The sequence below is a fragment of the Penicillium atrosanguineum genome (assembly GCF_028827265.1).
Source record: "Penicillium atrosanguineum strain IBT 20685 chromosome Unknown utg000008l_segment0_segment0, whole genome shotgun sequence".
NCBI classification, from domain to species: Eukaryota; Fungi; Ascomycota; class Eurotiomycetes; order Eurotiales; family Aspergillaceae; genus Penicillium; species Penicillium atrosanguineum.
Window position 1 is genome coordinate 261957 of NW_026623140.1, and position 27685 is coordinate 289641.

The 27685-nt window shown below is 49.5% G+C and overlaps 10 protein-coding genes across 10 annotated transcripts; 2 read left to right on the forward strand and 8 right to left on the reverse strand.

Moving 5' to 3' along the window:
* Window positions 1-989: 989 nt before the first annotated feature.
* On the reverse strand, window positions 990-2279 carry N7443_009577 (uncharacterized protein; the record flags this gene model as incomplete). Its single annotated transcript, XM_056889633.1, has 3 exons — window positions 990-1397; window positions 1453-1530; window positions 1593-2279. 3 exons carry the CDS (start codon window positions 2277-2279, stop codon window positions 990-992), a joined length of 1173 nt encoding a protein of 390 aa, XP_056736124.1.
* Window positions 2280-3300: 1021 nt separating this feature from the next.
* Window positions 3301-4869, reverse strand: N7443_009578 (uncharacterized protein; the record flags this gene model as incomplete). The annotated part of the gene is made up of 2 exons (XM_056889634.1): window positions 3301-4599; window positions 4651-4869. The coding sequence occupies 2 exons, from the start codon at window positions 4867-4869 to the stop codon at window positions 3301-3303; spliced, it is 1518 nt and encodes a 505-aa protein (XP_056736125.1).
* Window positions 4870-6576: 1707 nt separating this feature from the next.
* On the reverse strand, window positions 6577-8099 carry pgxB (uncharacterized protein; the record flags this gene model as incomplete). The annotated part of the gene is made up of 5 exons (XM_056889635.1): window positions 6577-6966; window positions 7025-7270; window positions 7322-7495; window positions 7540-7707; window positions 7761-8099. 5 exons carry the CDS (start codon window positions 8097-8099, stop codon window positions 6577-6579), a joined length of 1317 nt encoding a protein of 438 aa, XP_056736126.1.
* A 574-nt stretch (window positions 8100-8673) lies between these two features.
* Window positions 8674-9263, reverse strand: N7443_009580 (MAPEG family protein; the record flags this gene model as incomplete). Its single annotated transcript, XM_056889636.1, has 3 exons — window positions 8674-8873; window positions 8921-9213; window positions 9259-9263. 3 exons carry the CDS (start codon window positions 9261-9263, stop codon window positions 8674-8676), a joined length of 498 nt encoding a protein of 165 aa, XP_056736127.1.
* A 541-nt stretch (window positions 9264-9804) lies between these two features.
* Window positions 9805-11876, reverse strand: N7443_009581 (putative plasma membrane antiporter; the record flags this gene model as incomplete). Its single annotated transcript, XM_056889637.1, has 8 exons — window positions 9805-10139; window positions 10228-10335; window positions 10383-10749; window positions 10797-10845; window positions 10898-11283; window positions 11332-11505; window positions 11553-11770; window positions 11795-11876. The coding sequence occupies 8 exons, from the start codon at window positions 11874-11876 to the stop codon at window positions 9805-9807; spliced, it is 1719 nt and encodes a 572-aa protein (XP_056736128.1).
* Window positions 11877-13166: 1290 nt separating this feature from the next.
* On the forward strand, window positions 13167-14892 carry N7443_009582 (uncharacterized protein; the record flags this gene model as incomplete). The annotated part of the gene is made up of 5 exons (XM_056889638.1): window positions 13167-13354; window positions 13408-13435; window positions 13493-14119; window positions 14172-14710; window positions 14766-14892. The coding sequence occupies 5 exons, from the start codon at window positions 13167-13169 to the stop codon at window positions 14890-14892; spliced, it is 1509 nt and encodes a 502-aa protein (XP_056736129.1).
* Window positions 14893-15030: 138 nt separating this feature from the next.
* Window positions 15031-17593, reverse strand: N7443_009583 (uncharacterized protein; the record flags this gene model as incomplete). Its single annotated transcript, XM_056889639.1, has 4 exons — window positions 15031-15126; window positions 15183-15278; window positions 15327-16943; window positions 16991-17593. Coding segments are annotated over 4 exons (2412 nt in total), but the record flags the coding sequence as incomplete, so codon positions are not given.
* Window positions 17594-20682: 3089 nt separating this feature from the next.
* Window positions 20683-21468, reverse strand: N7443_009584 (GPALPP motifs-containing protein 1; the record flags this gene model as incomplete). Its single annotated transcript, XM_056889640.1, has 2 exons — window positions 20683-20877; window positions 20929-21468. The coding sequence occupies 2 exons, from the start codon at window positions 21466-21468 to the stop codon at window positions 20683-20685; spliced, it is 735 nt and encodes a 244-aa protein (XP_056736131.1).
* Window positions 21469-21805: 337 nt separating this feature from the next.
* On the forward strand, window positions 21806-23635 carry N7443_009585 (uncharacterized protein; the record flags this gene model as incomplete). The annotated part of the gene is made up of 1 exon (XM_056889641.1): window positions 21806-23635. One exon carries the CDS (start codon window positions 21806-21808, stop codon window positions 23633-23635), a length of 1830 nt encoding a protein of 609 aa, XP_056736132.1.
* Window positions 23636-23920: 285 nt separating this feature from the next.
* Window positions 23921-26778, reverse strand: N7443_009586 (uncharacterized protein; the record flags this gene model as incomplete). The annotated part of the gene is made up of 2 exons (XM_056889642.1): window positions 23921-24221; window positions 24272-26778. 2 exons carry the CDS (start codon window positions 26776-26778, stop codon window positions 23921-23923), a joined length of 2808 nt encoding a protein of 935 aa, XP_056736133.1.
* Window positions 26779-27685: the final 907 nt, after the last annotated feature.

Below are 27685 nucleotides of genomic sequence, written 5' to 3' on the forward strand. Positions count from 1 at the left end.
CCCACGTGCTGGGTGTGGTATGATTCTATGGGTCAGGGGTTTGGAGACAGACAGGAACTAAGTGGGGTAGAGCCCATGGGCTTTTGGCACGGCATTCTATTCTAGAACTCCATTGGTCTCTCCTTGGCACTTAACGTGCAATGTCATGTTGCCGAGCACTAGCTCGATGTCAAGCACCATGCCTTGAGAAAACTCGGAACCCTAGCTTCTTCTCGGACTGAGATACATATACTTCAAGGTAAAATGCAAGGCAGAGTAATCCCGCGCATTAATGATTATACATGTGCAATACTGTCCAGCCTGGAGAAAATACAATTGTCATCAAACTTTTAACGCATATTCAGAGGCTGCCAACAACTGTTCAGGTGAGTTTTTCAATTCGGCACGGCACGATACATGGGGGGGGAGGTTCGTTTTCCCGTCCGGTATCCATTGTCGGCCAATGGTTCTTCCATCACCACTCCTATCGGGCTCCGTTTGCGCTGTTGTTGAACTCAACTTCTGTGGATAATAATCTACCAGTGTTGGCCGAGCTATTCGACCTCCAATAATGCCGGCAATACTTTGTTCTGTTACTAACAGACTGTCCATGTTGTAAGTCTAGTAAACCACAACGTCCTGTCGGAGCCGCCAATTGAGTTCCTATTCAACACAATATAGACAACTAGACGAGCAACAACTTTGGATGGACGAAAAAACATTTGACTTAGCTGGTTGTTTTATGTCACGCAGGATCTCTCCTCGCTGTAATTGAATCTTGCCGCGCGATCACTTGCGTGCCATGATTTTGCAAATGCTCTCATTCAAGTATTGAGCTAACCTTTAAAGCAATAGGTGGAACCACAAGATTGAAGAAAATAACGTTGGTATTCTATCATTCAGAATAAACTATCCGATTGTAGGGTCGGTGACATAGAGCCTTTCGCGTACATGATACAGGTGTCCAGCATCCCTGCCCTAGGTCGCATGATTTATGGTTGTCATCTCAATCAATTCAGAATACTAGTCTGTGTCACCTGCGTCGCAGTAAACAGCTTGGCCAGTTCAGCTCTCTTCTCATCTCCATCAGGAAGCTGCTTGATTGCCTCGAGCTTCTTCGCAAATTCCTGTTTCTCGTCTTCGTCGTCTTCATCGTCCTCGTCGTCCTCTCCGATAGTAAGACCACTTTGGACCGCGAAGTCCTCTTCAACCTGGGGGTTTTCTTCAAGTCGCTTCTGCTCTTCCTCTCGAGCCTTACGTTCGGCCTCTTTGTCGATCTTCTCTTCTCCGATCGCCTTTCCATTTCCGTCGAATATGGTTCTGAAGTACTCCATTCCAATTTGATTGCCCTCGTCGTCGAGGACCATCTTGGCATACTCGTTGGAATCCGCAGTTCTGGTTTCGGTTTCCTTGAGTGGCTGGATTCATTTCTGGGTCAGTTCATGTCGGGTAAATCATTTGGGAAGCACTTACACCTCCTTTGAACAACTTGGTAAAAGTGGCAAGTCTGTAGCCGGTTCCACCGTACGCGACAACAAGGGACTCATCGGTCTGGAGAGAAAGTCAGAACCGAAACACAGACAGAAACACAGACACAGGATGCAGATACTAACCTCGGATGCTGTATATGTCGTCCAGCCTTCACTGTTGCTCTTCGCCGATGACGATGCATTGGCACCACCCTTTGCAATACCGGTAGCTCCAATATTCAACCCCCCGCTAGTATCCCGATGATGGGCACTTTCCATATTTATTCTGCACTCGTCGGTAGACCAGGTCTTCGAAATAGCCCAGAGTCCATATTCAGCGATTTCCTTTCTAAACGGACCTTTCACAAGAGCCTTGGCATTGGCCTTGATCCAATCTTCAATTGGACCTCTAGGCATACGCCGGAATTTCTCCTCCACTATAAGATTTTTGGTGATAAGCGCCGCCTTTCCGGTCTTGCCCCATTTGTTCTTCGCCTCGGCCGACGCGTCAATGGGGCCACCAGCCAGGGCACCAGAGACGCCTCCTTCAAGTCCGAAGCTATGTTCAGCCTCACTACCCGAAGCCCGAGAATCCCATGTTGATGACGAGGAAGGCGCCCTGGACAGGGGGTATGTAAAAGGCCCGTATCCACTTTCTTCTGGACAACCAGGCTTTGAAAGATCAGTGATTTGGATGAAGGTTCCGTTTATGTCGAAACTTCCAATCGCGCCGGGGTGACACTCGCTAAACGGTTGGGGTCGAAATAGATAGTACCCCGGGCCATTAGGGTTCATAAGCGCGGCATATTCTTCGTAGACGGTGGGCGCCATTGTGATGTGGTTTGATGAACAGTTGAATATGTTAATAAAGTGTTATTTTTGTTTCTCCTAGAGGGGCAGTATCTCAATTATAAGGGGACTCTGATGTGGTTGTGGGTGGGGTCAAACATGGTGGAAGTGACGACACTTGGGGATTGATTTCTCCTTTTTCGAGTATAGCTTCATGTATGACTTCATGATGGCCCTGAGATATCCTGTTAGCCGATGCCACGGCAGATAGGACCCACTGTATGAAGGTCGATCGTCAGCCCCTCAAGTTCATCGTGCTATTGATGAACGCTGTGGGTCCAGATCACAACGTGGCCTTGAGATCGACCAATATGAAAGGTAAGAGCTTACCAGAGCTACCAATGCGAACTTTCACGTGTGCAGATGCAACGCTAGCTATGTGTGGGGTGGCGTGCCGTATGTATACGCCCATATGCAGGCCATTTTTGCCTCCAGCTGAGGGGTGTTTTTCTTCTGACACGACGATCGGTGGAGGAAAGGTGGATCTAGTTCAGCCGAGGTGGGTCTAGTTCAGCCCGAGGTGGCTTCCATGACATAGATCAACTCCACATGTTGGTCCAAGAGGCTGGTCATTCATGCACTGCGAGCCGAAATAGACTACCGGACGTGTTGGTTATGATGAGTCGGCTTCCTTAAGGTTCTGTGGTTTGCCCGTCTGCGGATCCTAGAAGATGGCCCGAGCACGCGGCGCTAAACACCCTTTACCAGAGACTAATTAGCTTTAGCTTTGACAGGCAAGTTACGCTTATGTTATAAAAAGGAGCGCGCCATCGATCAAGCCGATAGGTCGATCGTAGAGTGTATATAGGTAGCGAAGCATAGCAAGGTACTCAGTGCTCCGTGCGACCTTATAAATGGGGCAGCTAAGATAAGACCCACTCAATACCTGTAAATAAAACCAGCTACTAGTTACGAGGGTACGGAAAGCCATGATTAAATTAAAGACTTGATCAAACATTCATATCTAACTATCATTATCAACGTGAAAATTATACATTCTTACTCACTTGCGCCAGTTCGAGCCGCGCCACTGCAAGAAAATGGTGGGGATAACACTGACGCTCACCATCAATGCCACAGCGATACCTGCACCGCCGCCCCAGCCAACGTTCTCGAACATCTGGGGGAACCAGAAGGGACCGATGAATCCCCAGGTCTGACGAACGAAAGTAATAAACACACCCACACTAGCCGCATCTGCGCGGTAGCAGTCGACGGCATAAGTGATGTTGATAGTAGTAACAATTTGGTTACCAGCAGCAGCGATGCCCGCACCGATGATCGGGGTAATGTTCCAGGTGTCACCCGAGTTGCCCAGTTGCACGGCAAATACCACGATACCGCAGATAGTCAAGGCGTGGCCGATATAGCTCAACCACAGACGATACTCTGGGGGCGGGGGTTCGCCAGCGCGCTTCTGGCGGAGAAGCATCCACCGATCGGAGATCAATCCGCCGATCTGCTCGCCGATGACGGATCCAATGATGAGACCCAGGAATTGAAGACCGACCTGCTGGCTGTTGAGGCCGAATTTCTCCGGGTAGATCTGGGGAATTTCGATAGTGAGGCAAATGCTACCAAAGAGGAAGATCATAGCGTAGGCGCAGGCTGGGATAACCACGCAGGGCTTAGCGAAGTAGCTCAGAGGTTGAATAAAGTCCCAAAAGCGCAAGGGGGTAGGGTCAATGCGACGGAACTTGTAAATGCTCTCCTTGACGCTGGTGACCTGGCGGGGCGCGTTATCGGTGCGAAGGTACAACGACTCGGAGCCGAAAAAGAAGTATACGATGAACTGGATACCGTTGGTGATGGCCAGGATCCAGTAGATCCAGCGGTATCCAACGCGCAAGACAACAAAGCCGAAGATGAACGGCGCAATAGGGACACCAATGGTAACCATCAGAGTCCAGTATCCCATGCAGCGAGCGCGATCTTTCTTGAAGAAAGTTTCCGCGACAACGGCGCTACCAATGGCAGCAGCGGGACTGATGAAGAAAGCCGTGATAGCTCGGCACAGACCCATTGTTGCGTACGAGTGACTCTCCGCGCAGCCCACGTTGCCGATCAGGGCGCAGATGAGAGAGATTAGGAAAATAGGTCGGCGCCCGAAGCGGTTGCATAGTGGGCGCCAGAAGAGAGGAGCACCACCGAGGACGGCGATAAACAGGGAGACCAAGTAACTAGTGCGCTGCAAGCTCACACCTAGATCGGCAGAGATTTCGACAAAGGCCGACTGGATGGAGGCGGCGGTGAAAAGACCGATCATGGCGTGGAACACGACGAGGAAGAGATTGACTGATTTCTACCACATAGATTAGGATGAGGCACCATTTTCCCCGCAACGATCACTCACTCTCCATGTTGGCCAATTATAAGGGTCAGCATCATTCATATCTGGGATAGGATCCAGATCAAGGGTGCCATGGCGCGCGAGGAGATACTGGCGATGCTCCTCGGACAGATTAGCGACCCGATCCTCGACATAGAAGGCCTCGTGTTTGCCGGCCTCGACGGCGGAGGGGGTAGCGGAGGACCCCTCAACGTGAAGAGAATTGCTATTAACTTTCTCCATGGCGATGAAAAGGGAGGGAAAGGGAACGGAAACACGAGCCGGCGCGGCGGAAGAAAAAAAATGAGCCCATGCGGCCGCTACTTATAGGCCCCTGCGCGCGTTGCAATCAGAGTCTCGATCCCGAATCCCGTGAGCAACCCCAGACTCTCAATAGTTCCAAATCTGGGGGTCGGGGGGGTCTGGGGGCGGGGGCAAAATAGAGCAGCTCCACCCCGGACCTAACCAAAGAATAAATTGCTGAGCGATTCATTACTGGCGGAACTGATAGTTCTGGGCTGCGATGGACTTTGGTTAGACGTGATGATTGGCGGTAGTAGGAAACGGCGGATATGAATTCTCCCATTGTGGGGGAGTTGTGGACGATTTCGTGGAGAAAGGCAACTTTGACAATTCCTGATCCCCCAATCATTATCTACTTAGGGGTTTCATGGCTGAGATGGATGACTATAACACTAATCATCCAAAAACCTAGCTTTATTCTTTATACGGAATCCGGATCCTAGCTATATCTTCCTTTACACCGAAGGTTGCTAACACTGGCTGCGGCAATGCTTATTCCCGCTTGGCGTTTGTGGCTTGCTGGGCTTGCCACGTACCTACACAGTCGGTACAAAGATACGCAAAGATACTCAAAGAGATCGGGATCTTTGTCTAGACTGGACCAAGACTCCGCTGGGCCGTGTGGGGACAGCTAGACCTTAGTCTGTATCTCCGAGTACAGGAAGAGCTAACCTTTAGGGGTGGACTCGCTTCGGATTTCTCACACCACTATTGTGGAGATGGTCATATGGTTCATTTTATGATCTGGGGTTAACTGGAGTAGCTGAAGTAGCTGGAGTGGCGCAGGACACATTTACTGCCATATTCGAAAACAAATTCCCCCACATACACTCGCAGATTGTTTCCCGAACCCTATCCTAAAACACGCTGGTCCGAATATAGTGACTTCTCCTAAACCCACCCCCCCCCCCCGCCAAGCTGTATCGTCTCGCTTGAACAGTAATGAATGACTGGTTGTTGTGATGAAGTAAGACTCTGTGGAGCGCCGTAGAATCTGCTCTACAAACAGCCCGAAAAGAAAAGGTCTGGCAATATGACAAGATCGCTGACGAATTAAAACCAATGCCCTGTCGTTTTGGATGAGGGAGACGGTAGAGGGGATACCTCCTGGCCAGTGTCTTCCATCCAAGATGAATCCATGATAATGTGGTTTTGATACGAGAGATAGAACGTTGGAAGGAAAGAAAGGAACAACTCGCGGCGGGAGATAGTGAACTCGGACGCATATCTTATTTTCTCCTAATCAAATTTCACTGCCAAACACACCGCTCTGCATCGTATCGGTATATTTAACTTTACCGACGGTGCATACACTGTAAATACTAGGGATTTTGAGCTAAGACTTTTGATTCACATAGCCAGAATACCTATGTGTTATCCATGATTCATGCAATAAAAGTCGCATTTTAGGGTAGGATGATTGATTGAAAGTTATGTGATGATTCCGACTACTGTACGGCCGTAGAGGTGGGAGAGCTATTCACTGTATCAGGTGCCAAGGTCCACGAGTGAAGTTTATTTAAATTAGGGACTGGGATGCAATCTGCGAGTGTACGAGTGGGAATTTGTTTTCAACTGTGGCAGTATTTTCAGACCGTATTTTCAGACTTTTATCTACTCTTTAAAAGTCTAGCCCCGGTTCCACACTCAGCTCGAGCTAGAGCTCGATTGGCAGCTCACCCCGATATCCCCATGAATCCCATCACAGATAATCTCGGCCGGGCTTCCCGCCGGGCTAGTAATGTTAATTTGTGATAGGTGAACATCTGAGCACACTGCGTTAGGCGAGCAAGTCAGATCTACCACCACTTTGCCCTCCGCTCCAGACGAAGTGCCGTAAATATTGTCAAACACAATATTCGTCACGTTAACTTGGGAGGGGTATAGAGCGCACTCGGTCGCATTCACATCGAAGTAGCACTGGTCCAGCACAACCGGGTTGTCGGTATTCTCGATACGAATATTGCGATAGGTGATGTTGTTGATACGCCCGTACCCGACGTCTTGGCCTGCCCACGCCTTCAGGCGGGCTCCGTTCTGCCCTTGTCAACTTGTATCCTAATGTCAAAATGTCAAAGACTTCGGCTGATCTTACTTGTCCATTCAGAAGTGTCACATTCTCGATGTACGCATTCTCGATAATGTCTTTGACGCCAGAGTACTGTCCGATGCTGCCCATGCTCACTCCGTGGGTGTTGTTACACCACAGGTTCTGTACAAAGATGTTGGTCGTGTTGGGCTTCGGTGAAAAACAGTCGTCACCGATGTCCACCCGAGTGTTGGTCACGGTGAGACCGTTTACGTTCAGCGAATCGAACCCGTCGGTGTTCTTTGGCAGGGCCTGTCCAAGTTTAGGTCAGCTCATCGCCACACCATCATAGTTATCACATACAGATGCGTTGGTAGAGTAGGCGTTGATAAACACATTGTCAAAGGAGATGTCGTTGGTGCGCACAAAGAAGTTAGTCCAGCAGGGCGAGTTCAGCTGCGTGATGCCTTCGACGCTGACCCGTGTCGCATTATCCGTGAGGAACAAGATGGGCCGGTAGAATGTGTTGTCAGGGTCCTATTCTCATGAGCATAATCCCCCAGCTTGATGAGACGGCATACCAGGATTTCCTGTCCGGCAAAATCATTATACCACTGCTGACCATTCCCATTGAGGGTGCCCTTTCCAAAGATCTTGATATCCTGACCACCCCATACCCAGAACGTGATCGACTTCTGGAAATCGTAATAAAAGTGGTTCGCTTGCCAATACTTCACATCATCGGTGAACTACACGTAACACTGCTCAGTACATACATCCTTCCCAGAGCTATGCTTCATACCTTGATTTCACCTTCCAACTGCACCTCAATGTTGTGCAAGAAGCTCAAGTCGAGCTTTTTACCGATAACATAAGTCTGTCCTTTTTGCAGCAACAGTCTTCCACCATGGTTGGCCTGTTTGATGCCCCAGAGGAAGTCCGTAGACACATCATCGGCGTCATTCTTCGATGGACGGATAGTCACGGTCCGCCGATCAGGGTACTTCTGGTGGTGAGCTCCTATTCTTTGCAAAGCGGATGTATCCTTTGCTGGAATGATTCGTGCTCCTTGGATGATATGGTCTGCTGCCAGGCCACTCACCGTGCCAATAAGAAGCGCGCCGATGGTAAGGAATTTCATTTTCAAGGATTCAGAAGCCAGCTGCCTCAAACAGGCTGATGAAATCCTAGTATTTGCTGTCTTCCCGACAACCAAAAGGGCTGTCTAGGCTTCTAATTACATTTTATACCATCCCCGCTGTCTGCGCCAATGCTAGCAGTATTGGCACACGGGAACGAGATGCCCATTTCTCCGCCTGTAGGAAAGCGCAATTGTACATTTGTAAGGGAAACGATCTACAGGCACTTCCCAGCGAGGGAATCTCGATCGCATCGCACAATACTCCGTGTTTTCTCCGCATTTTGCCAAGTGCCGAGCGCGGGGATGCGGAGAGCAGTAATATAGCTAAGCTCGTAATCTGCAGGTGGACTTCTATGGTCGGGGAAGGTTCTACCGTCTTGTGGTTGATGATTTGTGCGCGTTGAATAGGGGTTCTTCCACCAATCAAACCTGCATATAAACTACAAATCTACTTAATGTTCCGAAGATTACCCATATTCAATGATTCAAGTTGACTCGCACGCGAACTATATAGAGGTTGCCTTATTCACAATTGCGTAAATTATCCAGTCCACATGTGCAACAATGGTAGCCTTTACAGCTTCTTGCCAGCCAACACCAGACCAGTGATGCAGCTAATGTTACCAGACCACCAGGTCACAGAGCGAAGGTAGCTAAGACTACGAGACTCAATGTGCGAGTAACACAAGCTGTAAGCGACCCGAGACAGGGTGTACCACACACCGATGGTGTTGATAGTCTCATGGGGAACACCAGCGACCACAGACAGCAGCACTGATTCTATTAGCATGCGACCGTACCAATTGATGATAGATACTCACTAGCCGCGACAAACAGAGGATACCCCTCGACAGCATTGGCGTGCGCTGCCTCTTGACGCTTCAGCTTGTTCAGAGCACGCTGGCTAATTTTGCCCGCCTTGACAGCCGCCTCGCCGTACTTGGACAGATCCTCGCGAGGCGCAACGTTGTTGTCGAGACCGTAGCGCATTTTGGTGCCGCGAGTGCTCATTAGAGCGTACGCGAAAACCCAGTTGGCCACCAGGAAGCCGGCAGCAAAGTTAGGGGCCTGCTCGCCCGGGGCGGCGCGGAGGCCAATTGAGTTTAGGATTGAACTGCAAATGTTAGCGGATTCTTACCGCAGAGAAATGGGCACTCACGACATGGTTGAGGAATGAAATTTACAGGGGTGTTGGGGTTTGCGGCTAGGGAGCTCCTTTATAACCGGATCGTCGCATGTGGGTTCGCGCGGCCGAGGTGGATGAAGTCATTGTTGCCGATCTCCGGCCTCTGTGCTCCTGGGCATGATGATCCCTATTGTTGGGAGATCTTTTCCGGTCAATCTTTTGTAAAAAAAAATCGTTTTCTCGACCCTTGAAATTTCAATATTGCGAGGTTAGAGAAGGGGTGCTTCTAGGTGATATATACGAGCCGAAGGCTATGGCGGAGGCGTCTAAATATGTATCGCGCTTCAAATTTCGTGATACCGAGGTTCTTCCAATGACTAAAGGTTCCAACTTTGGGCCATCAGGTTTTCACTTTATACTTTGACTTCATACTTTGCGACTTCACCCATATTAGGACAGGTGTTCCCGTGGATGCTAGCGCACAGGATGGAAGCTTGAATCGTGACTTAACGTTACCAATCCTTAGCATTTGCATATTCCAAACTACCAATATAAATATATACACGCCCGAGAGTTCGTTTAAACCATTTCCCTCGCTTGACATTCAACTTGGTGTGAGGATCCCTTGGTCGACGATCCCGCCGGTGACCCTGGATAGTGTTGCCTACTTAGTCGTGACATGATAATATCGGGCTCCTCGTGTCGGTGGTTTGAAAGGGAAGTCTCGGACCCATCGGAGATGCAAGAAAATCGGTTATTAAGCACCATTGAATGTCCCCTTCGGTTAACGACACTGTTGTTGGGAACTGGCTCATTTTCGGAGAGAAGCTGAACTTCAACTGGGTGGTCTTGAATGACGGGTACTCTTAGTAACTTGTATATGCAGTTCAATGCTGGTATTGAGAGGCCGTGGACTATGATCGAGAAGCATACGAGCCAATATACGACTTTTCAAGTTAGCTGTGCTCAGATTTCAGGGCTGCTAGTCGAGAGATTCCTTACCAGGTATCATCGCTGCCGTGAGATGGTTGATTTCCGCATCATCTTGACTCTGTCCTGGGTCTGGAAGTAATCGTCGGGCGTATTCAACATAAGCAATTGCGCCCACGCCTGCTCAGTTAGCAATAGTCTTTTGACTCGAGCACAGGTGCACCTACCGATTGGTCCAAAATAGCCCATAAACAAAGCTTCTTTCCAGTCGCTGCAGACCTTTGGCATGAATCGATATCCCAGCATAATTGCGGGGATACGACGAAACAGTAATATCAAGAAACCCAAAATGACCAGTCGAGAAATAGTGATCCCAGTATCCGTTGGCAGATGAAGCTCGTCCCAGGGCATACTTGCGCCAACAAAGATGAATGTGCCGTAGTTCAACACGGTTTCTATGGTCGCATTGAACGAGTCATGTCGGGCCTCGGCCTCGGAATGGTACAGTCCATCCCAGTTCAATGCACATCCAGCAATAAAGCATGCCAGTGTCTCGTCCGACCCAAAACAGCCGCAAGTGCCCACGACAAATAGCTAAGGAGGTTAGTATAATCTCACGATCAAAAGACCAGGTCACATACCCCAATGGCAATCGGACACAGGAAAAAGCTCTCCTTGTCAATCCATCTCCTGTATCGCTGTTATTCACATTGCCAACTCCGAGTTGACTTGTATTTCTTACCTCTTTGAAGCCACGTTTAAGCTCTTCCGACTTACAAATCCCACGAACAACCCGTATCCAGCCCCCATGATGATCATGTATAACACTCCTTCAACTGCCCAATGTGCCAAGGCACGACCGGCGTTTCCTCCGAATCGGCCAGTGTCCATCGCTCCAATCCAGTCCCGCTTGTTCAGGCTATGCTGGGGCGCGTCTGCGTATCGCAAAATTGCTATGGAAAGCAATAAGAACGGAAATCCAAACCCATCATTTCCTCCCGCCTCGGCAGATATAAATTCTCGCAGGTGTCTTCGTACATACTTGTCAGCAAAGGGGCCCTTTGCGATGGATTGTGAAAGAACGGGGTCGATGCAGATGACACAGGATCCGATGATCAAGGCTGTCAGCTATTAAAATATCAGCGATCGCACATTTCAGCATCAAGAGAGACGCACGAAAGATAGGTGAGGAATCATCAGTAAGATACAGGATGACGTCGCCAGCCACTGTATTGTCATGAGAGGAAGCAGACAGATAGTCAGCTCGACCAGGCGTCGTCGCAGGTATTGTTTCGGTAACTCATAGCCCACTTTCACCATTTGGATTCCAATTACCAATCGTGTCAATGCCTAATTGTGTCAGATAGGTCCCCACAGGTTGAATGGCTATCACTCACGTAGGCAATATCCCCGTCTTCATCGTTGTTACTCCATCTGCTCGGATTGATCAAGTTCGTGCAGAATGGTCCTAGTATAGCGCCGATCACAAATGATGGCACTGAAAGGTCAGGAGTGAGCCAGCAGGAAGGAGAGGAATACAACTTACATGCTTCACCAAGGTACCATTTCTGCTTGACCTTGAGCGAAAGGAAGCCAAAGACCAGTAGGAATATGCCTGTCGGAGGTTAGATCCATTGACGGACAGACTGGGTTGATGGGGTCTTGCCTGAGAATGTAAGAACCACATTGAAGTTGCTGATATCGAGGATAGGATGAAGCATGGTATTTTCGCTAAAGGCGAGGTGAAATAATTACGAGGGATGAAGCATGGGGTCGCGGCAATTCATGGACCGATCTCTAGCAGTTTGTCAAGAGTAGTCTGTCCGGAAAGCATGGAGAGGATAGATAGTTGAGTTTCCGACATCAGCAGATGTAACTTGACAGAGTCGAGGTGCCGAATGAGTCTCCAGATGCCAGAATGATGTTAGTTTGCTGGAAAGAATGCGCCCTTTGTCAGGCTGTCACCAGAGCATGAGCGATCGCGATAAGAAGCCACGGACTTGGCAGGCTTGGCTGCATTGACCGATGAGCTCAGGGGTTTGATAGATCACCGGGGACAAGATGTGATCTTCCAATGCAGAAAACTGATCATCATGATCATCATGATCATTCTGGTTGTGCTTGTTGGTTTTGAAGGCGGTGTTCTCCAGGGGCGAGATCAACGAGGTCGACTACGCGTACAAGGGCGACACAACAGAAAACATCCTGAAATGTGAATTAAATTGACTCTTCAACTAAGACGCTGGGCCTATCAACAGCCAATCGGATCACCAATGTTGAGTACTGTAGGGCTCTCGCGCATAACCAAAAATCGCTAGAAGCAGGCCTGAAATAGAAACAAGCAGGCCGGCATGCAACAAAGTGCCTTCGAGACCAGCCCCCAGCCCTAGATTTCCACGATCGACAGGCCAACGAAGGGACAATGGGTTTCCCATGCTTCCTTGCGCAACTGGCTAAGCTCACCTATCACAGCGCGTATATGCAATGGCTCATACCTGGCCTCCCGCCATATGCACGGATCGACATTGCAGTCGCCCATCGACCACTATCGGCCCTATCAGCAATTCAGGGGTCAGAATGCACCAAACAAGGGGTCAAGACGTGGCGTCATTTCAATGTTTCGAAATCGCCATTGCCGGCAGCTAGGGCGGCCCGAGCTGTGCCAATACGTTCTAGAAAGCTTGGCTTCATGGAAAAGAGTATAAGCTTCGGTTGACCATAGCGAGAAGAATGAAGGCGAATGTAGACATTGAAACGATCATATATAGTTGAGAACTAATCAACAGTCAATCAGCCCCTTTGGCGGTTCCGAACACGACTTATTCGGATTTCGGCCTAGCCAAAATCCCTCATACTCATCACATTACTCCTTGTATGAGTGATTTTTTTGCAACACCGAGGCAGGGGATTGCGTAGTAGACGACCACCATAAAAAGGAATCAACTGCTCTGTCTTCGTTTCTTCATTCTTTCAGTTCCTCATCTTGTGATTATCGCATCTCATAGAATAACATGTCGCCCATGAGCCTTTTCTCCGAGAGACTCTCTGAGTCCGACCGAAGTTGTAGCAACATTTACGGTTCTCGATTTGCTTCAGAACATATGCCGTGCAACAGTTTCCCAGAGGACGAGATGCCGAAAGAAGTCGCCTATCGAATGATCAAGGATGATCTGGTTCTTGATGGTAACCCGATGTTGAAGTGAGCGAGCATCATGCCATTTCATGGAACCAGTAACGCTAACAACTGCTCAGTCTCGCTAGCTTTGTCACTACCTACATGGTTCGCTTTTCACGATGCAATCCTTTGATTATGATTAACTCATAACCTAAATAATAGGAAGACGAAGCCGAAAAGCTCATCGCCGAATCCGCAAACAAGAACGTCATCGACCATGAGGAATACCCCAAGTCGGTCGAAATCGAACAGCGCTGTCTCAACATTCTGGCCGACCTATTCCACACTCCTCAAATTAATGGGAAAGCTACCGCTGTCGGCACAGCCTGCATTGGATCATCTGAAGCCATCATGCTGGGCGTTCTCGCCATGAAGAAACGCTGGCAAAACGAACGAAAGGCGCAAGGTAAAGACGCCTCTCGTCCTAACATCATCATGAGCACTGGTGTCCAGGTCTGCTGGGAGAAAGCAGCGAGATATTTTGACATTGAAGAGAAGCTGGTCCCCTGTACGGAAACCCGATTCGTGATCGATCCAGTTGAGGCTGTGAACCTGGTCGATGAGAACACGATAGGCATTGCTGCTATTCTTGGAACAACGTACACTGGGCAGTATGAGGATGTCAAGTTGATCAATGATCTTCTGATTGAAAAGGGCCTTGACACTCCCATTCATGTTGATGCTGCTAGTGGTGGATTCGTCGCTCCCTTCGTCAACCCCGATTTGACATGGGACTTTCAGCTGCAAAATGTTGTCTCGATCAACGTTTCCGGCCATAAGTATGGCCTGGTAAGTATCCCATGAGCATATAACAGCCATTCGTTACTAACCACTCCTGCAGGTCTACCCCGGCATCGGCTGGGCCCTGTGGCGATCCATCGACTACCTGCCAAGAGAACTCATCTTCAACATCAACTACCTCGGCGCAGACCAGTTGAACTTTACCCTGAACTTCTCCAAGCCTGCATCCCACATCATCGCACAGTACTACCAGATGATCCGCCTAGGACGTCGAGGCTACACCGACATCATGATGAATCTAACCCACACAGCCGACTACCTTGCCGACCAGCTCAAGAATCAGGGATTCATCATTATGAGCGACGGCAGCGGTGATGGACTTCCAGTCGTCGCCTTCCGCCTGGGCTCGGCTCAGCACATCGTTTTCGACGAGTTTGCACTCTCCCACAAACTCCGCGAACGTGGTTGGATTGTTCCGGCGTACACAATGGCTGCAGACTGTGAGAAGATGAGCATGATGCGCGTCGTGGTGCGCGAAGAGTTCAGTCAAAGTCGTTGTGATTGTCTGGTCAATGATATCCAGTTTGCTCTCCAGGCGCTGGCCGAGCAGGAAATTCTGAACATTCAGCGCTATCACAAGTAAGTCTCTGTTGCAATAGCTGAAAAGTACTTGAATCTTGCTAACTCACCAAAGATTGATGCAAAGTCAGCTTGCTCTTCCGAAAACACTCTGCGCCGAACATTCGTGTCTTCCCGTCCTTCAGGCCCCCGAAAAGACCGCTGAGATCACTGTCAACACTCGTGAATTCATTGAGGCATAGTTATAGATATACTAGTATAGACCATAGACTAGATTGTTTCTTGTAATGTGAATTGTGAAAACAAAAACTCCATTTCAGGGTATAGTTGAGATTATTATTAAACACCTTTCGACCATTCAAAACGAACCCACCTCGCGCTTATGGGATGGATGGAAGGTTTCCAAAGAGATTATTGTCCCATAATTCCGTGTTGGCGGTATCCAGGCCGTCGAACCAGCCACCCAAATCCATAGACTGTAACCGTTAGCGTGAGTTCATATCAAAAAGGAAAATGGAATGGAGAAGCTTACTGTTAAATCACCAAAGTCCGTTGACAAAAGGGAAGGAAGATCAAGGTCAAGAGAAGATGCAGAAACTGGGGTTGTTCCGTCAGGAACCACAGGGGTCTTGAACAGATCAGCGGGATCCCATGGGCTCGGATAAGAGTCACATACCTGTGCGGGCTGGTTCTCTGCAAAAACGAGCGCATCGGAATACGAAAGACCATTCAATCTGCCTTTACAGGCCCGAACAGCCTTCTTGGACGAAGCCTCAACCTGACACAGGGGATCGTCTCCCTTAATGCGGGACTTGACCGAGGCGAGCATAATACTCAAGAAGAAGTAAGGCTTGGATCCAGTGCCAGTGGCCCGGATTCGCCGACCGAAGTCGTGAAGGGTACGTTCGACTCCATCTAGCATCACGGTCTGTTGAGACTGGACCATACTCATCAATACGCTAGAGTTCATTCCTTCCATTGCTGAGCCTGGGTGGCTCATTTCCTGTGCTTGAAGGGATAGTTCCACGCAGACAGTGCTGGCTGCATGGAAGATTTCGTCGCGGAACATGCCACTTCCTAGTTGTGTGATGTGCGGATACCGAATTAGATCTGGAGTCAATGGAAGCTCCATAAGGGATAGAATCTCAAGAGATCCCTCGAGACAGATCTTTCGGGAATAAGAGCATTTTGGTAGTCGTACAACGCTAAGCGAGAAGGGTCGATGGAGCGCAAGGAGGAACTTGCGCATGATGAACATGTGAACGGATTGGGCGAATTGATGACGTGTAGCATCGGAGGGATTGATGCTTGATGCGTTGTCTTCGAACAGCGATTGAGCATGCTTCACAAAGCGGAGCATTTCCTCACCCATTCGCAGGGCGTCGTCGTATGAGATATCAAATTTCAATTTGTTGATCTTCTTTGCGATGCGATATCGCAGTGGTAATGACTTTGAGAGGAGGGTTTGATAGAAGTTCCGAGTGTATGTCGCCGTGCTGAGAGGAGCTGGGTTATTCTCCAGACTCTCGACCAAATCGTTATCGTCCCAATTGGAAGGTGCATCACAGTCACATTCATCAAGATCAACTGACGGAGTGACACCCCGATCTAGAGAGATCTTCAAATCCAGCTCTACGATTGTCGCCCAGACTCGACGGCGCATCTCATACCAGAATGGGCGGGCTCCCTTGCGGAAGCGGGTTGGGTCGCGGTGTAAGCCCATTGTCATTGCAGAACGGATGAGCGAGCCGGAGGATGCCCAGGCTACATCTCCATCATTGGCAACCCCGAGACGGGCCACCAGCAAGAGCGTCTGTGTCTGTATCATCCGGAGATTAATTTCCGGGCTCACAAACGAACAGGAGACATAGGATTGAACGCCTATGATCCATTTCATGGCTGGCGTTTGATAGAATTCACGAGCTTCGGCCTCCATGGACATGTGGAAACAACTTCCCGCTGCCAAGACTGCCAGCAATTGAGCCACAAATGCCATATCAGGCTTCTGGGGGTTATCCCAGTAGTCAGAGTACTCCTTCAGGAACGTCGGGATATGCAGAACGCGATACGTTGTCTCGAAGGTGTCCAAATAAAGCTGAAGGAGCTCGTCCGCAACGTTCCGTGCTGGTACCATTTCCTGCAAGTTGAAGGCTTGTTCTCTGAAAGCTCGCTGATGACTTTGACTCTCGCGAGACCAGAGCTCACATTTGAACTTCTTCATGTCGAGAAATTCCTTGTCTTTGTGGCATTTATTACCATGACCACGTCGCAAGAAGGAACCAATATCTTGGAACTATATCTAGTCAGCAGGTGTTCATATTCGGTGCTTGGCGCACTTACAAAAGATACCGTGGTAGTGTAATGGCTGCGCCCGAAATACCGAGTCTTGCCCCTTTTGCCTCGAAAGCTGGAGTCCGGAAGAAAGCGCACGCGGTCTTCCACACCAGCTGCATCCAAACTGTGCTGGGATGTACAGTTATCGGAAATGAAATCACCCACTGATGTTTCGGGTGTCTGAAGAGCATTCGGCTTCGATAATGCATGTTCCAGCGTTCGCAATCGATTCCTGAGTTCATGTAGTTCATCTGAATGGCCGCGTTTAGAAATGCGATTGGAACTCGACTTGGGGCCCATTTTGGAGTCGAAGACAAACATCCCGCCATTCCCAGATTGATCGTCCGAGCCACTAGGCATCCGCGTCCGAGACACCGGCGGGGACATTTGGCGCGACGACTCTGAAGCTGCCCCTGGCTGGGGCCCAACAAAGACACATGAATCCGCTGTTTTGGAGCGAACACATTGTCCGCATGGAAGCGAGCGATCGCACTTTAGTTTTCGCCGACGACACTCAGTGCAGGAGAGCGGGGGCCTTCGCCGTCGCTGGATGACTTTGTTCTCTCCAGTCTCGCCCGGAGAAAGCGACTCTTGGTAATCGTCCATATCTCTTCACTGTTAATCTGATGCCTTGTTTCGCACATAAATGCCGCTCGCGGTGTTAAATCGAACGCCTCCAGAGAGCACGCAAACTTAATGACGCAATGCGGCGGGCGCGTAATGTCGGTGTTTTCGCAAGAACAGATTGTTGACTATCGTCCTCATCTAATAGGTGCTCTCACTATGATCGGTCTCACACAAAGATTTTGCTAGACAAAAAAATCAAAAGCACAAGGATGAGTAGATATGCCACGCGTGGTGGGGTTAGGAATTCCCCGAGCTCGGAGTTACCACATCTGGCAATGATGCCAAGCGTTCCCTCGTATCTGATTGATAAGCCTGGCCAGCCGTCTAAAGGGGTTTCACAAAAAGCTTGTCTCTGACTCAGGGCCTAGTGTCGTACAGAACTCGGCCTGGATTCCCTGCCTGAGTGTTTTGTGATCACCATTGGCTATTGAGGTGACTTTGGCCCACGACAATCTAATCGCAATAATCTCACATTGGAGGATATACTGTCTAATTCTCTAGTACAAGTAGTGCTCTATAAAATATAAAAAGTAGCTTTGATACAAAAATTATATTTCATCCAGTCGCTGTCATTGGCCCAGACCTTGCAGTCGCTACAGGCACCCATGTTTATTTAGATCTCTCGCGGTTGTTGAGAAACTAAGTGTGAATTTACCTGACGACATCTTGGAGCAGATCGCGGCAGAAATAGAGTCAGGGTCAGGATAGTGGGATGATGTGTCCATTTTGCTTAAGCATTCACGTTTCTATGCCGCTTTCAACACACTTCACTGCGCACTGAGATAATAAGATGTGTTCGCTGGGCGTGTTGCAAGTTATCTAAATATGACGATGCTAAGGTAAAGTAGATTTTCTCCCACTGTGGCCCTAGGAACCATTCTCCGATCCACAAGGGTATTCACCTTGTCCCAAACTTTCAGATAAATCCAGGACAGAGCGTCAACCACATCCATTCATCCCATATCGGGCAGCTCCGTCAGAATATAGGTAATCAATTGGTCGGAATTCAAGACTATCCATCCATTTTTCCACAGTCTCCCGATTTCGATCGTCTCGAGTCTTCTTAATTCTTGCCTCCACAGACTCATTCACCGTGTAACGATAAAGGTATGATTTTTCCTCGTCACATCCTAGTACTGCTGATACTTTCTGTCTTATGATCAGCATCAACTTTATGCACAAACAGTCTCGGCACATACGTTATTGTCTTTCTCTGATTTTGAAAGTGTGATTTGTAATACCGAGGGATTCGTGTCGTCTGTTGGAACGAAATGGTCAAATGTCACGCCATAATAATCAATATCTCTAAACAAATCCTGGCCGGTCAGTGAAAGATACATATCAAGCAATCTTTGAAGCTTTCAGTGTTATCTCATTCTCTGACTGTAGGTTCTCATGTAAACTTGCCTGACTTGGGAATCGTCGGATACCCAACCTAGATGCTCGTCACGAACAACCACGGCATCAGATCTCCATGGAGAAGGGTCTTTTCGGTAAATGTATCTATACGCGATTTTGGCCAACTCCAGGCCTATCGGCTGTGGAAATATTGGAGAATCGGTCTCTAGTTCCCACGGTGAGTCCGGCAAAAGGTTTTGTATAGCGGCGACAGGACCTTCGATTCGTATTCGGCATGGTCGGTCTGGAGATGAATGACCTAGCAGGCCGTGTTTTATACAGGGAGAAATGTAGAGCGGGAGCGCCATGGCAAGGTTATCTGGGGAGTTTGGTGTGTGCTCAGGGGCTGAAATAGAAAGGATTTCTGGTCAATGGTCCTTTGTACCAAGTGATAACGTGTTATTAGGTGGGGCAGTGAGGTGTCGCATAGATTTTGAGACGACAAGGATCTTGACCACTCACACTTGCAGGGGCGAGTCATCTCCCAAACATGAAGTACTATTCTCGCTTGACAGGCAGCCATCCTAAATTTCCCTTTGTACGAACATGTCTTGGCAGCTAGAGATACCGAGTTCGAGACATCTTATACCAACGCCACTTATTCCGCCTGCTTACTTGATACTTTCTCTATGTTTTGACTTGTCCATTGCGGAAATTATATTGTAATTGATTTCATATAGGAAACATAAGGTTTCATGTTCGCTCTCCATTCCATTCAAAGCGTTACAGAGCACTGCAATGACTCTCAATCCGCAGAATCAAAGTTCTTCTCGCTTCAATCTCGACAATCCATCTTTCAGGACGTATAAGCGTGACCAACACAATCCGAGGCGTCACAGTCCTCAATATCCAAGGGAAACAATTAGTATTCGTCAAGAACGTGGTATGAGTAGTGTTAAGTGTCAGCTGAAGTAAACTGGGCCGAGGAGGGTGTGATTCGAGTGAAAGTGTCGCTGCATACCAGTCTTCACCATGATTCTCCTTGTTTTCGCGGTGCTATGGTTATAAAAAGCAAGGTCGGTGGTTATAATTCCATTCCTAGGCGCTAGACTCGTATATAATCCTCCAGCTATCACGGGAAGAGAAGCATAAGTCGCCTTACACCTTTGAATTAATACGGACTTTACGAAAAGAATTAGCCGTGATTCAAATATATAAATAAGATAAGCGTAGGAGATCTCAAAGATATTCTATTCACGAATAATATCGTCCTAGGGCTCAGGAGTAAACTACATAATGCGATGAGGACAATCATGATGGAAATAGCTTGGAAACGCACATCTTCCAAACCATGAAGCACGTAGCATAGTGTCTTAATATAGAGTACTGTCGGGTCCTTTGTATTCCGGGAGGTGAATACAGAGGGTCTTTGTTTTCTCGCCACATCATCCTTGTCATATCGATCATCATATGTGTAAAGCCACTTCTCTTGATGTCAAAGAGCTGGAAGGAAGGCCTACATATATAGATCGGATTCGGCGTTAGATGAAAAAGCTCAAAGAGAATCGGCACGTGCCGGTAGACGAAGACATGTGGAACAAGCAGTCGACATGAGCCAGATATGTAGGGGTGAGTTCGAAGTCTGATTTGGCAAGGGGCTCAGGTCCAGGTAAGGTATCACAGGAAAGCAGCCATGTTTGACTAGTAATTAGAGACGAAGGGCCAAATGTAGATTAGAGGTAGTTGCCCTTGGTGAAGCGTGAGCTGTAGTCGCTTGCTTTATTCACCATTTCCCGCCGCTTCGCATTCGAGATCTTGGATGCGACTGCCATGTCCTTTTCACGATCAAATGCACGCGCACTCGGGTCATCGTCCTCCTCCTTGCGAGCTTCGGAACTTTCAAGGCGACTTTTCTTGCCACTCTGTTGCTATAGTAGATATAAGCGCTGGTCCCGTAGCCATGATGGATGGATACTTACATTGTATTTTCTGATCCTCTCTTCCATAGACTGATCACGGGCTGCGCTGGAGGCTTTGGGCTGCTTGTCACTAGATGGCGCACCAACTCCCATCACGGCATCTCCCAAACGTCGCATCCTCTCCTCTGGTGTTTCCACCCATGATGAATCAAGTTCTTTCGAGCCACCCGAGCGGGCAGAGCGGCCAGTATTGAATTTCCGACTCCGAATCTGTGTAGGATCGATTTTGCTTGCCCAGTCGCTTCCATCAGGCGGTGCCATCATCCATTCGTCGCGCTTGTTCTCCTTCTTCTTGAGGGCGGGCGAAGCTGGCTGAGCGGCTTCCACAGGCGCTGCCGACACGCCGGCGGGAGGAGGTAGACTGGGTCCAAAATCGTCGTCGCTTTCGCTGTCTGATCCATCAGATCCGTTAGAGGCGGTCTCGTGCTCGGGTTGCGCCGACGCCGACCGGGGCATCGAAGGCCCCATTACCCTCTTTTTGGGAGCATTGGAGGCATCGCCATCCTCCCCGTCGAATTTGCGCTTCTCAGTCGGTTCCATTGGGGGCTCAGAGGAGAAGAAGCAGCAAAAGAAGCAAAAGAAAGAAAGCCGAGCCGCTATCTTATCTCCCTGATGTCATTTGCGGTGAAGGGAGATCTGGAGTCCGAAGCTCCGACTCTGGTAACGCGCTCCCCGTTGCCCCGCCCTCTGTCAACATATCACCCATTTGATCTGCTTATATTTGTTTTGGTGACTTGGATTTCGCTTCTAGATCTTGCTTCATTTACTGGCCTGGATTGCGGTATCTGGGATTCCCAAATCATGCCATCCGCTCTTTGCGCTCACCGACGATTCTACTAGAGCATGGTGTATTTCCATTAACGACCACGAAGAGAAAATGGATGGCCAGTCTTCTCCAGAGAAGCCTCAACAGCCTCAGGAGAAACAATCTGGAACGTCAGAACCGGATACCTTGAATAATGTTGGATCCTCACCCTTATCATCTACCAGTCAACAAGTCACAAGCGACCAACAACAGACCTCACATGTCTCGGGAGACTCTACATCCTCTCCTCGCCCCCGAAGATTCCTAGCACAACCGATCGAAACCTCATCGCGCAGTTCTAAAACTCGACCGACCCCCACCAGAACCACAGGAGACCGCGAAGATGCCCCTCATACCTCCACAGAGACGGCGCGGTCGGATGAGAACAAACCCCGTCGACGCTTTTTGCCACAACCGATTGAAACAACAACAAAGTCAAGCAATGAGAGAACTTCGTCAAGATCACAAACATCGGAGCAGAACAATCCGTCCGGCCCAAGACGGTTCAAACCCGACTTGATTGAAACAGACCGTCGCTCAGTCAGAGGAGAGTCAGAAGAGCTTCCCTATGTGTCGAAATCACCAGGGTTGAGGCAGGAGGCCTGGAGAAATATGTCGCGACTCAGCCCCAATCGTCCTGCCTACGCAGAGCTACCCGAGTCCAAGTTCTCATACGCAAGTCTCCTTCGCCGCCAAGAAGGACGAAGGCATTCATTTCGAGTTCCGGAACTGCCGTCAATTGAGTCCAGTGGCAGTGAGGAGGACTCTGATGAACCGTCCCACTCACCATCTTTATCGTCCTCCCACAAATCCAGATCGTCACAGAAGTCCACCGGCAACCCCAAGCCTGAAGAGCTACGCCGGGAGAGTTGCGATGGCGAGTATTCAGAATTTCTACTCTCTCTAGCTGCGCGCTCAGCACAGAAACAACTCAGAGATCAGGCGCTAGCCGCCTTTCCCAATGAACAAGATTATGAGCCCGTGGATCATTTCGATTTTGCCATTGACGACGAAGACAGTCAGTCGGAAGATGATCTCAAGTATCCTCAGAAACACCATCTTAAATCCCGACGACAGTCATCGGCCGATCTATCCTGGGAACTCGAGTACATGCGCCATCACAAGGAAGAGGCGGAAATGCGCTTGCGAGCGATGGTCAACTCGAAGAATCGAAACCGGACCTCTGCTGGGTATCAACCGACTCCAAGAGCAGATGGTAAAATAAGTCCACCGATGCTTGGAGAGGACATCGTCTTGCCGCAGAGTTCGTCTCCAGACGGGACGATGTGCGAGAATTCAACAGCCGAGAATGGCTCATCACAAGATCCCTGTCATGGCTGCGGCGGTCTCTGGTGTGCCGACAGTCGACCAGATGGCGGACGAGGCGCCGGCCTCTGGATGGGCACCTGTCGTAAAGGCCAAAGCGGAGATGACCACTTACACCCGTTCTCCGGCATCATGACCCCAATGCCAACAGACCTAGACAGACTATCGCGCTCTTCCACCAGCACAAACCTCCACGGCATGGCAGGATCTTCCCCACGACCTGACATTCTCACCATTACAGCTAAATCCATGGAAGACGAATTCCACGACGGCTTCGTCACCCAAATCTACAACTATCTGTCCCTTGGCTACCCCTGCATCGCCCGCTACTACGACTACGAACTAAGTAAAATCTCAGGAATTGCAGTCCAAGACCTCCGACGCGATGACCTACATACAGACGCTAGAGGATACGTCGTTGCAATGGAAAGTGATCCTAACACGGCGTGTACTAGATGGCGAGCTCTCCGTCGGTATATTCGCGAATGGGCCCGTCAACAACCAAGCATAGCAGAAGAAGATACAGGACTTGAGGGTTGGGGAATGCCGGAGAGGAGAGGAAGTTGGGCAATTTGAATCACTTTTTCTTTTCTTTTTGTATCTATGACAAAGTATGCATACCCAGCGTGTCGATTTATATGATTTGCATTTCGAACTCCACGCTCCATCCAAGGATGATCGCATTTTTTTTCTAATTCTGTCTGGGTCTCGTTTCCTCCGTAAAGTAAATATCATTGAGGTCTCCATCTATTATCGGCATCGTCGTTCAGAAAGTACCGAGAGTGATTGTGCCTAAAAACTGAAGTTGCAATTTCACCGAAATTCGAAGCCGCGCCTAGTGTCTTATTCAAATGCCGGCACTTATTGATTGCCATCCAAAGACAGCTGAGAGAGTTTTCTTCCTCGTCTAATGGTTTCATGAACAATTCCAGGGAAAATCTTTTGCTGTGGCAATCCGTCGGCTCCCAGGACACTACCGCTTGGAGACGAGGAAAGCTCCGGCACAGGTGCCATATGAGGAGTAGTCGCTGCATCGGGACGGAGGCTGTGGGAGCTAGCCGTCAAAGGCTGACCTGTCTCAGTAGATCCGGACTGCGGGACGGTTTCCGAGGCTTGCTTGTTTCTTTCTTCGGCGCCAGCGCCTTCGGAATATCTCTCGATTCTATTCATGATTAGCATTTGGTTTCCGCTCTCAATCGTGTCGTGACTTACAGTGACAATTCCGCTTGGAGAGTCTCGTGCCTAAAGGCTTCGCGGATGTCGGGGACATTGCTTTTCGCGACATTGTTGCCAGCCACGCCGTGGGCGCTGCAGTTCGAGCCTAGCCATCTCTGCTTCAAGGATAGCTCGAATCCACTCTGGTCGACGGAGTGCTTGGCCAATTCACACATGTCGACAGCACTGAACTTGTAGATTTGAGCGGCCACAGAGTATTCCTCAATGAGAGGCTCCTTTGTGAAAGCGAACTGCAGAGGATCGTCGGTGGACAAGGACACGTTCAAACCACGCTTGAAGAAGGTAGCACAAGGGTTTTTGTCGTATGTAAGGAATAGAGCGTTGTTGCTGAGTGGCGACATGGCAATACCAATCTGGTTCAGGTAGTAAAGGTACTGAAGCAGGGGAACCTTGCGCAGCAAGATGCCGTGACTGATGCTGTGGCAGCAGAGGAAGCCGACAGCCAGATGGTCCGGATCACCCGCTTCACCGCAGTGTGGTCGAAGGACAAAGGTATTGAAGCCCCGGCGTTGACGCCATTGGTTAAGAGAGGCGATGTTGGCGAACATGAAGTAGAGCCAGTAGCTGTAAGGCGGGTTCTGCTTGGTGTTCCATTCTCGCGGGATCGGATACTTGCGGTAAAGTCGACGCTCAGCCTTGCTCTCGTCGTCGACACTGTCGAACCCAACAACGCGCTGAAGGAAGATGTGAAGTTTAGGGTGGCTTGAAGGGTCCCTGGTGACTTCGAACAAAGGCTGGAAAACGTTCGTGATGACCTGTTCAAAGTTCTCCATCATTCCACTCGATTTATACACGTCGTACAGACGTGGCACTTGGATCAGCCAGCGAACATTGGGAGAGAACAACTTGTTGTCTACCACCCAGGCGGCCAATTTATCCCATTCCTGCATGGATCGTCCGTATATCGAGATTCGCCACTCAACCATTTGGTACTTGCTGGATTCCAAATCGGAGATGACTTCCTTGGTGATCTCGGCCAGATAACGGCCCTTGATGTAGTTATCTGTCTTCAAGAAAATCTCACGGAGGCGGGACTCTCCGACCGGGTTGTACTTCAAGTTGAATTTGTCGAACCGATGGAAAGAGTCCGTGTGGGCGTGCATATCCAAGGTATCAATGCTAAGGTCGTAGGCAGTAAGGTTGATACTCTCAAAGACCTCCCTCAGAGTGAGATGCTTTCCATCACGGAAGAGAACCACCTCGTCGGGTGACTTTCTCATCTTACTCTTGATGAAACGGAGCAGATGTTTCTGATTCATGCATGCTGAATGGTGAACGTGAGTGTCCACTTTACGCACGTTGTAGAAATCGCGATGCGGGACTTTCTTGCTGTCGGCGATTTCCTGATATTCATTCAGCAGCGCATACAGTTGGAACTTGCCTTCTAGGTAGGAAAGGCGCTTGAAAGCAAAGCTCTTGGTTGGACCGTCGGTGGAAACATCCACCACGGCATCCAAGTCCATGTAAAAGTCACGCAGTGAAGGGATATCAACTAATGGCTCATTCCGGTCCGCGGCGGCCTCCGACTCGTACACTTGGTAGACACTGTTGCGATCGAATCGGTAAATGTAAGAAGACTCGCCGGGGAGTTGTACCTCGGCCATGTCGAAATCTTCGCCGATGTCCTCTCCCATCTTTCGCTTCTTCTCCGACACCACATCGGACGGTCCTCCGACGCTGCCAGGCTGGTATTCTTTGCCTTCATCCCAGGCTGGCTCAGGAGGCGGGGGGTAAACATCCCAACCAGCATGGTCGCGCGGATCATCTCCCGGTCGTTGCAATGACAGCGCCATGTACTTTGATCGGCTATCCAGGAGACCCTTGATCTTGCGGTAGATGGCCCTCAACTCCGATGTCACAGCATCTCCACCTGGCGCAAACCCTGCTCCCTGGGACATGCCAATGCCTAGACCAGTGCTCTGAAGACTCTCATTTGTCGACATATACGGTCCCTGGTTCGTCTGGGCAGCTTGATCAGCTCCCAAAGAAACAGCACAGGCCCTCGCAGTGTGATCGGCCAGATGGCCGTGGCTGTCCTGGATCTGGTGCATCCCATCGGCTCCATGATAAGAAGATGGTCCCAAGTTCCATTCGGGATTGGTCGTCACGGAACTCTTGCGAGCTGTCTGGTTCTGTTGCCGGGGGCTCAGGTCCGCATTCATCGCCCTCTCCTCGTGATCAGTGGCTGAACGCGCAACGGTCGCCGGACTAGACGGCAGGGTGTTGTCGCCGCTCTTCGTGGACAGCTGGTGGTGCTGGTAGAAGAGCTTGGCTTCGGCGTGACTCATAGACTTCTCGTAGGCATAATCGTAGGTCGCTGTCTTCTGCTGTTGATCGCGGGGCAAGATGGCATCTTCTGTAGGGTCCGAGTCTTCGCGAACAGGGGAGCTCGCCGAACTGTCGACGGAGTCCAGGAATCGGAGGGACTCAGGGTTGGAGGCGGCATTGAAATCAAGACCGATCTTGTCGGGATCGGACCCCATGACTCTGCTAGTTTTCCGTTGCGTACAGAAGGGACGGGGGCGTGTAAGTTGAAAGAAGACAGAGGAGCAAAGGACTATCCCATGATGGGACGGAAAGAGAAGAAGAGAAGGAAGACGAGGCCGAGATCTATATTTTTCTGCCCCTGTATCCACACACCGGTGAGTCTCATGTCTCAGTGGAGCAGGTGACTCGTAAACATGCTTAATGCATTCCATTGCTGCATCACATTGACTTATAGTCACAGGATTCTTTGGATCGTATAGTCTAAACCAATTCATCCAAGTCTGTACGTCGTTTTAGACTTAGCCCACTTTACAGGCTAATGAGATCTAAGCTGTTACCTAAGTAGGGAGCCTTGACACCTGATTCTCTTCCTCTCGATTCTAGCATCGCATATTATAGTTATCCGACATTAAAATACATCTGTCAACGGCATTTGCAATATTCCACCAATTCCCCTCATGTGTGTGTACAAGCCTGTCTCCAACTACATTGACCTATCCTTGGAGTCACCGCCGGGAAGCTTAGTGATGACGTGAAGCTCCGAGTGGACCCCCCTCAGCCAGGCGACCGTCATTCTGTCATTCTGTCTTCGCCAGGCTGTTATTGTCAGTTCCACATCTCTACACGTTTCACCTCTGACTACACTGCCTTGAACCTCTGTTGGCTACTATCCGTACGTCTTGTTCCGATCTTGTGAGTGCCCTCTCCGTCTACGTAACTTCCCCTCCCTTCACCCCCTTTGTGTACCCGGAGCTCCCACGTTGGCCCCTCCACAACCCCTCCCAAAGCGGCTCTTTATTGACTATTTACTTCTTTAGCTTGGTTTGGGGCTTCTGATATCCCCCCTGTCTTTCAGCCATGGCGTCTCTTAACCTCTCAGCCAATGGCCCCTCCATATCCAAA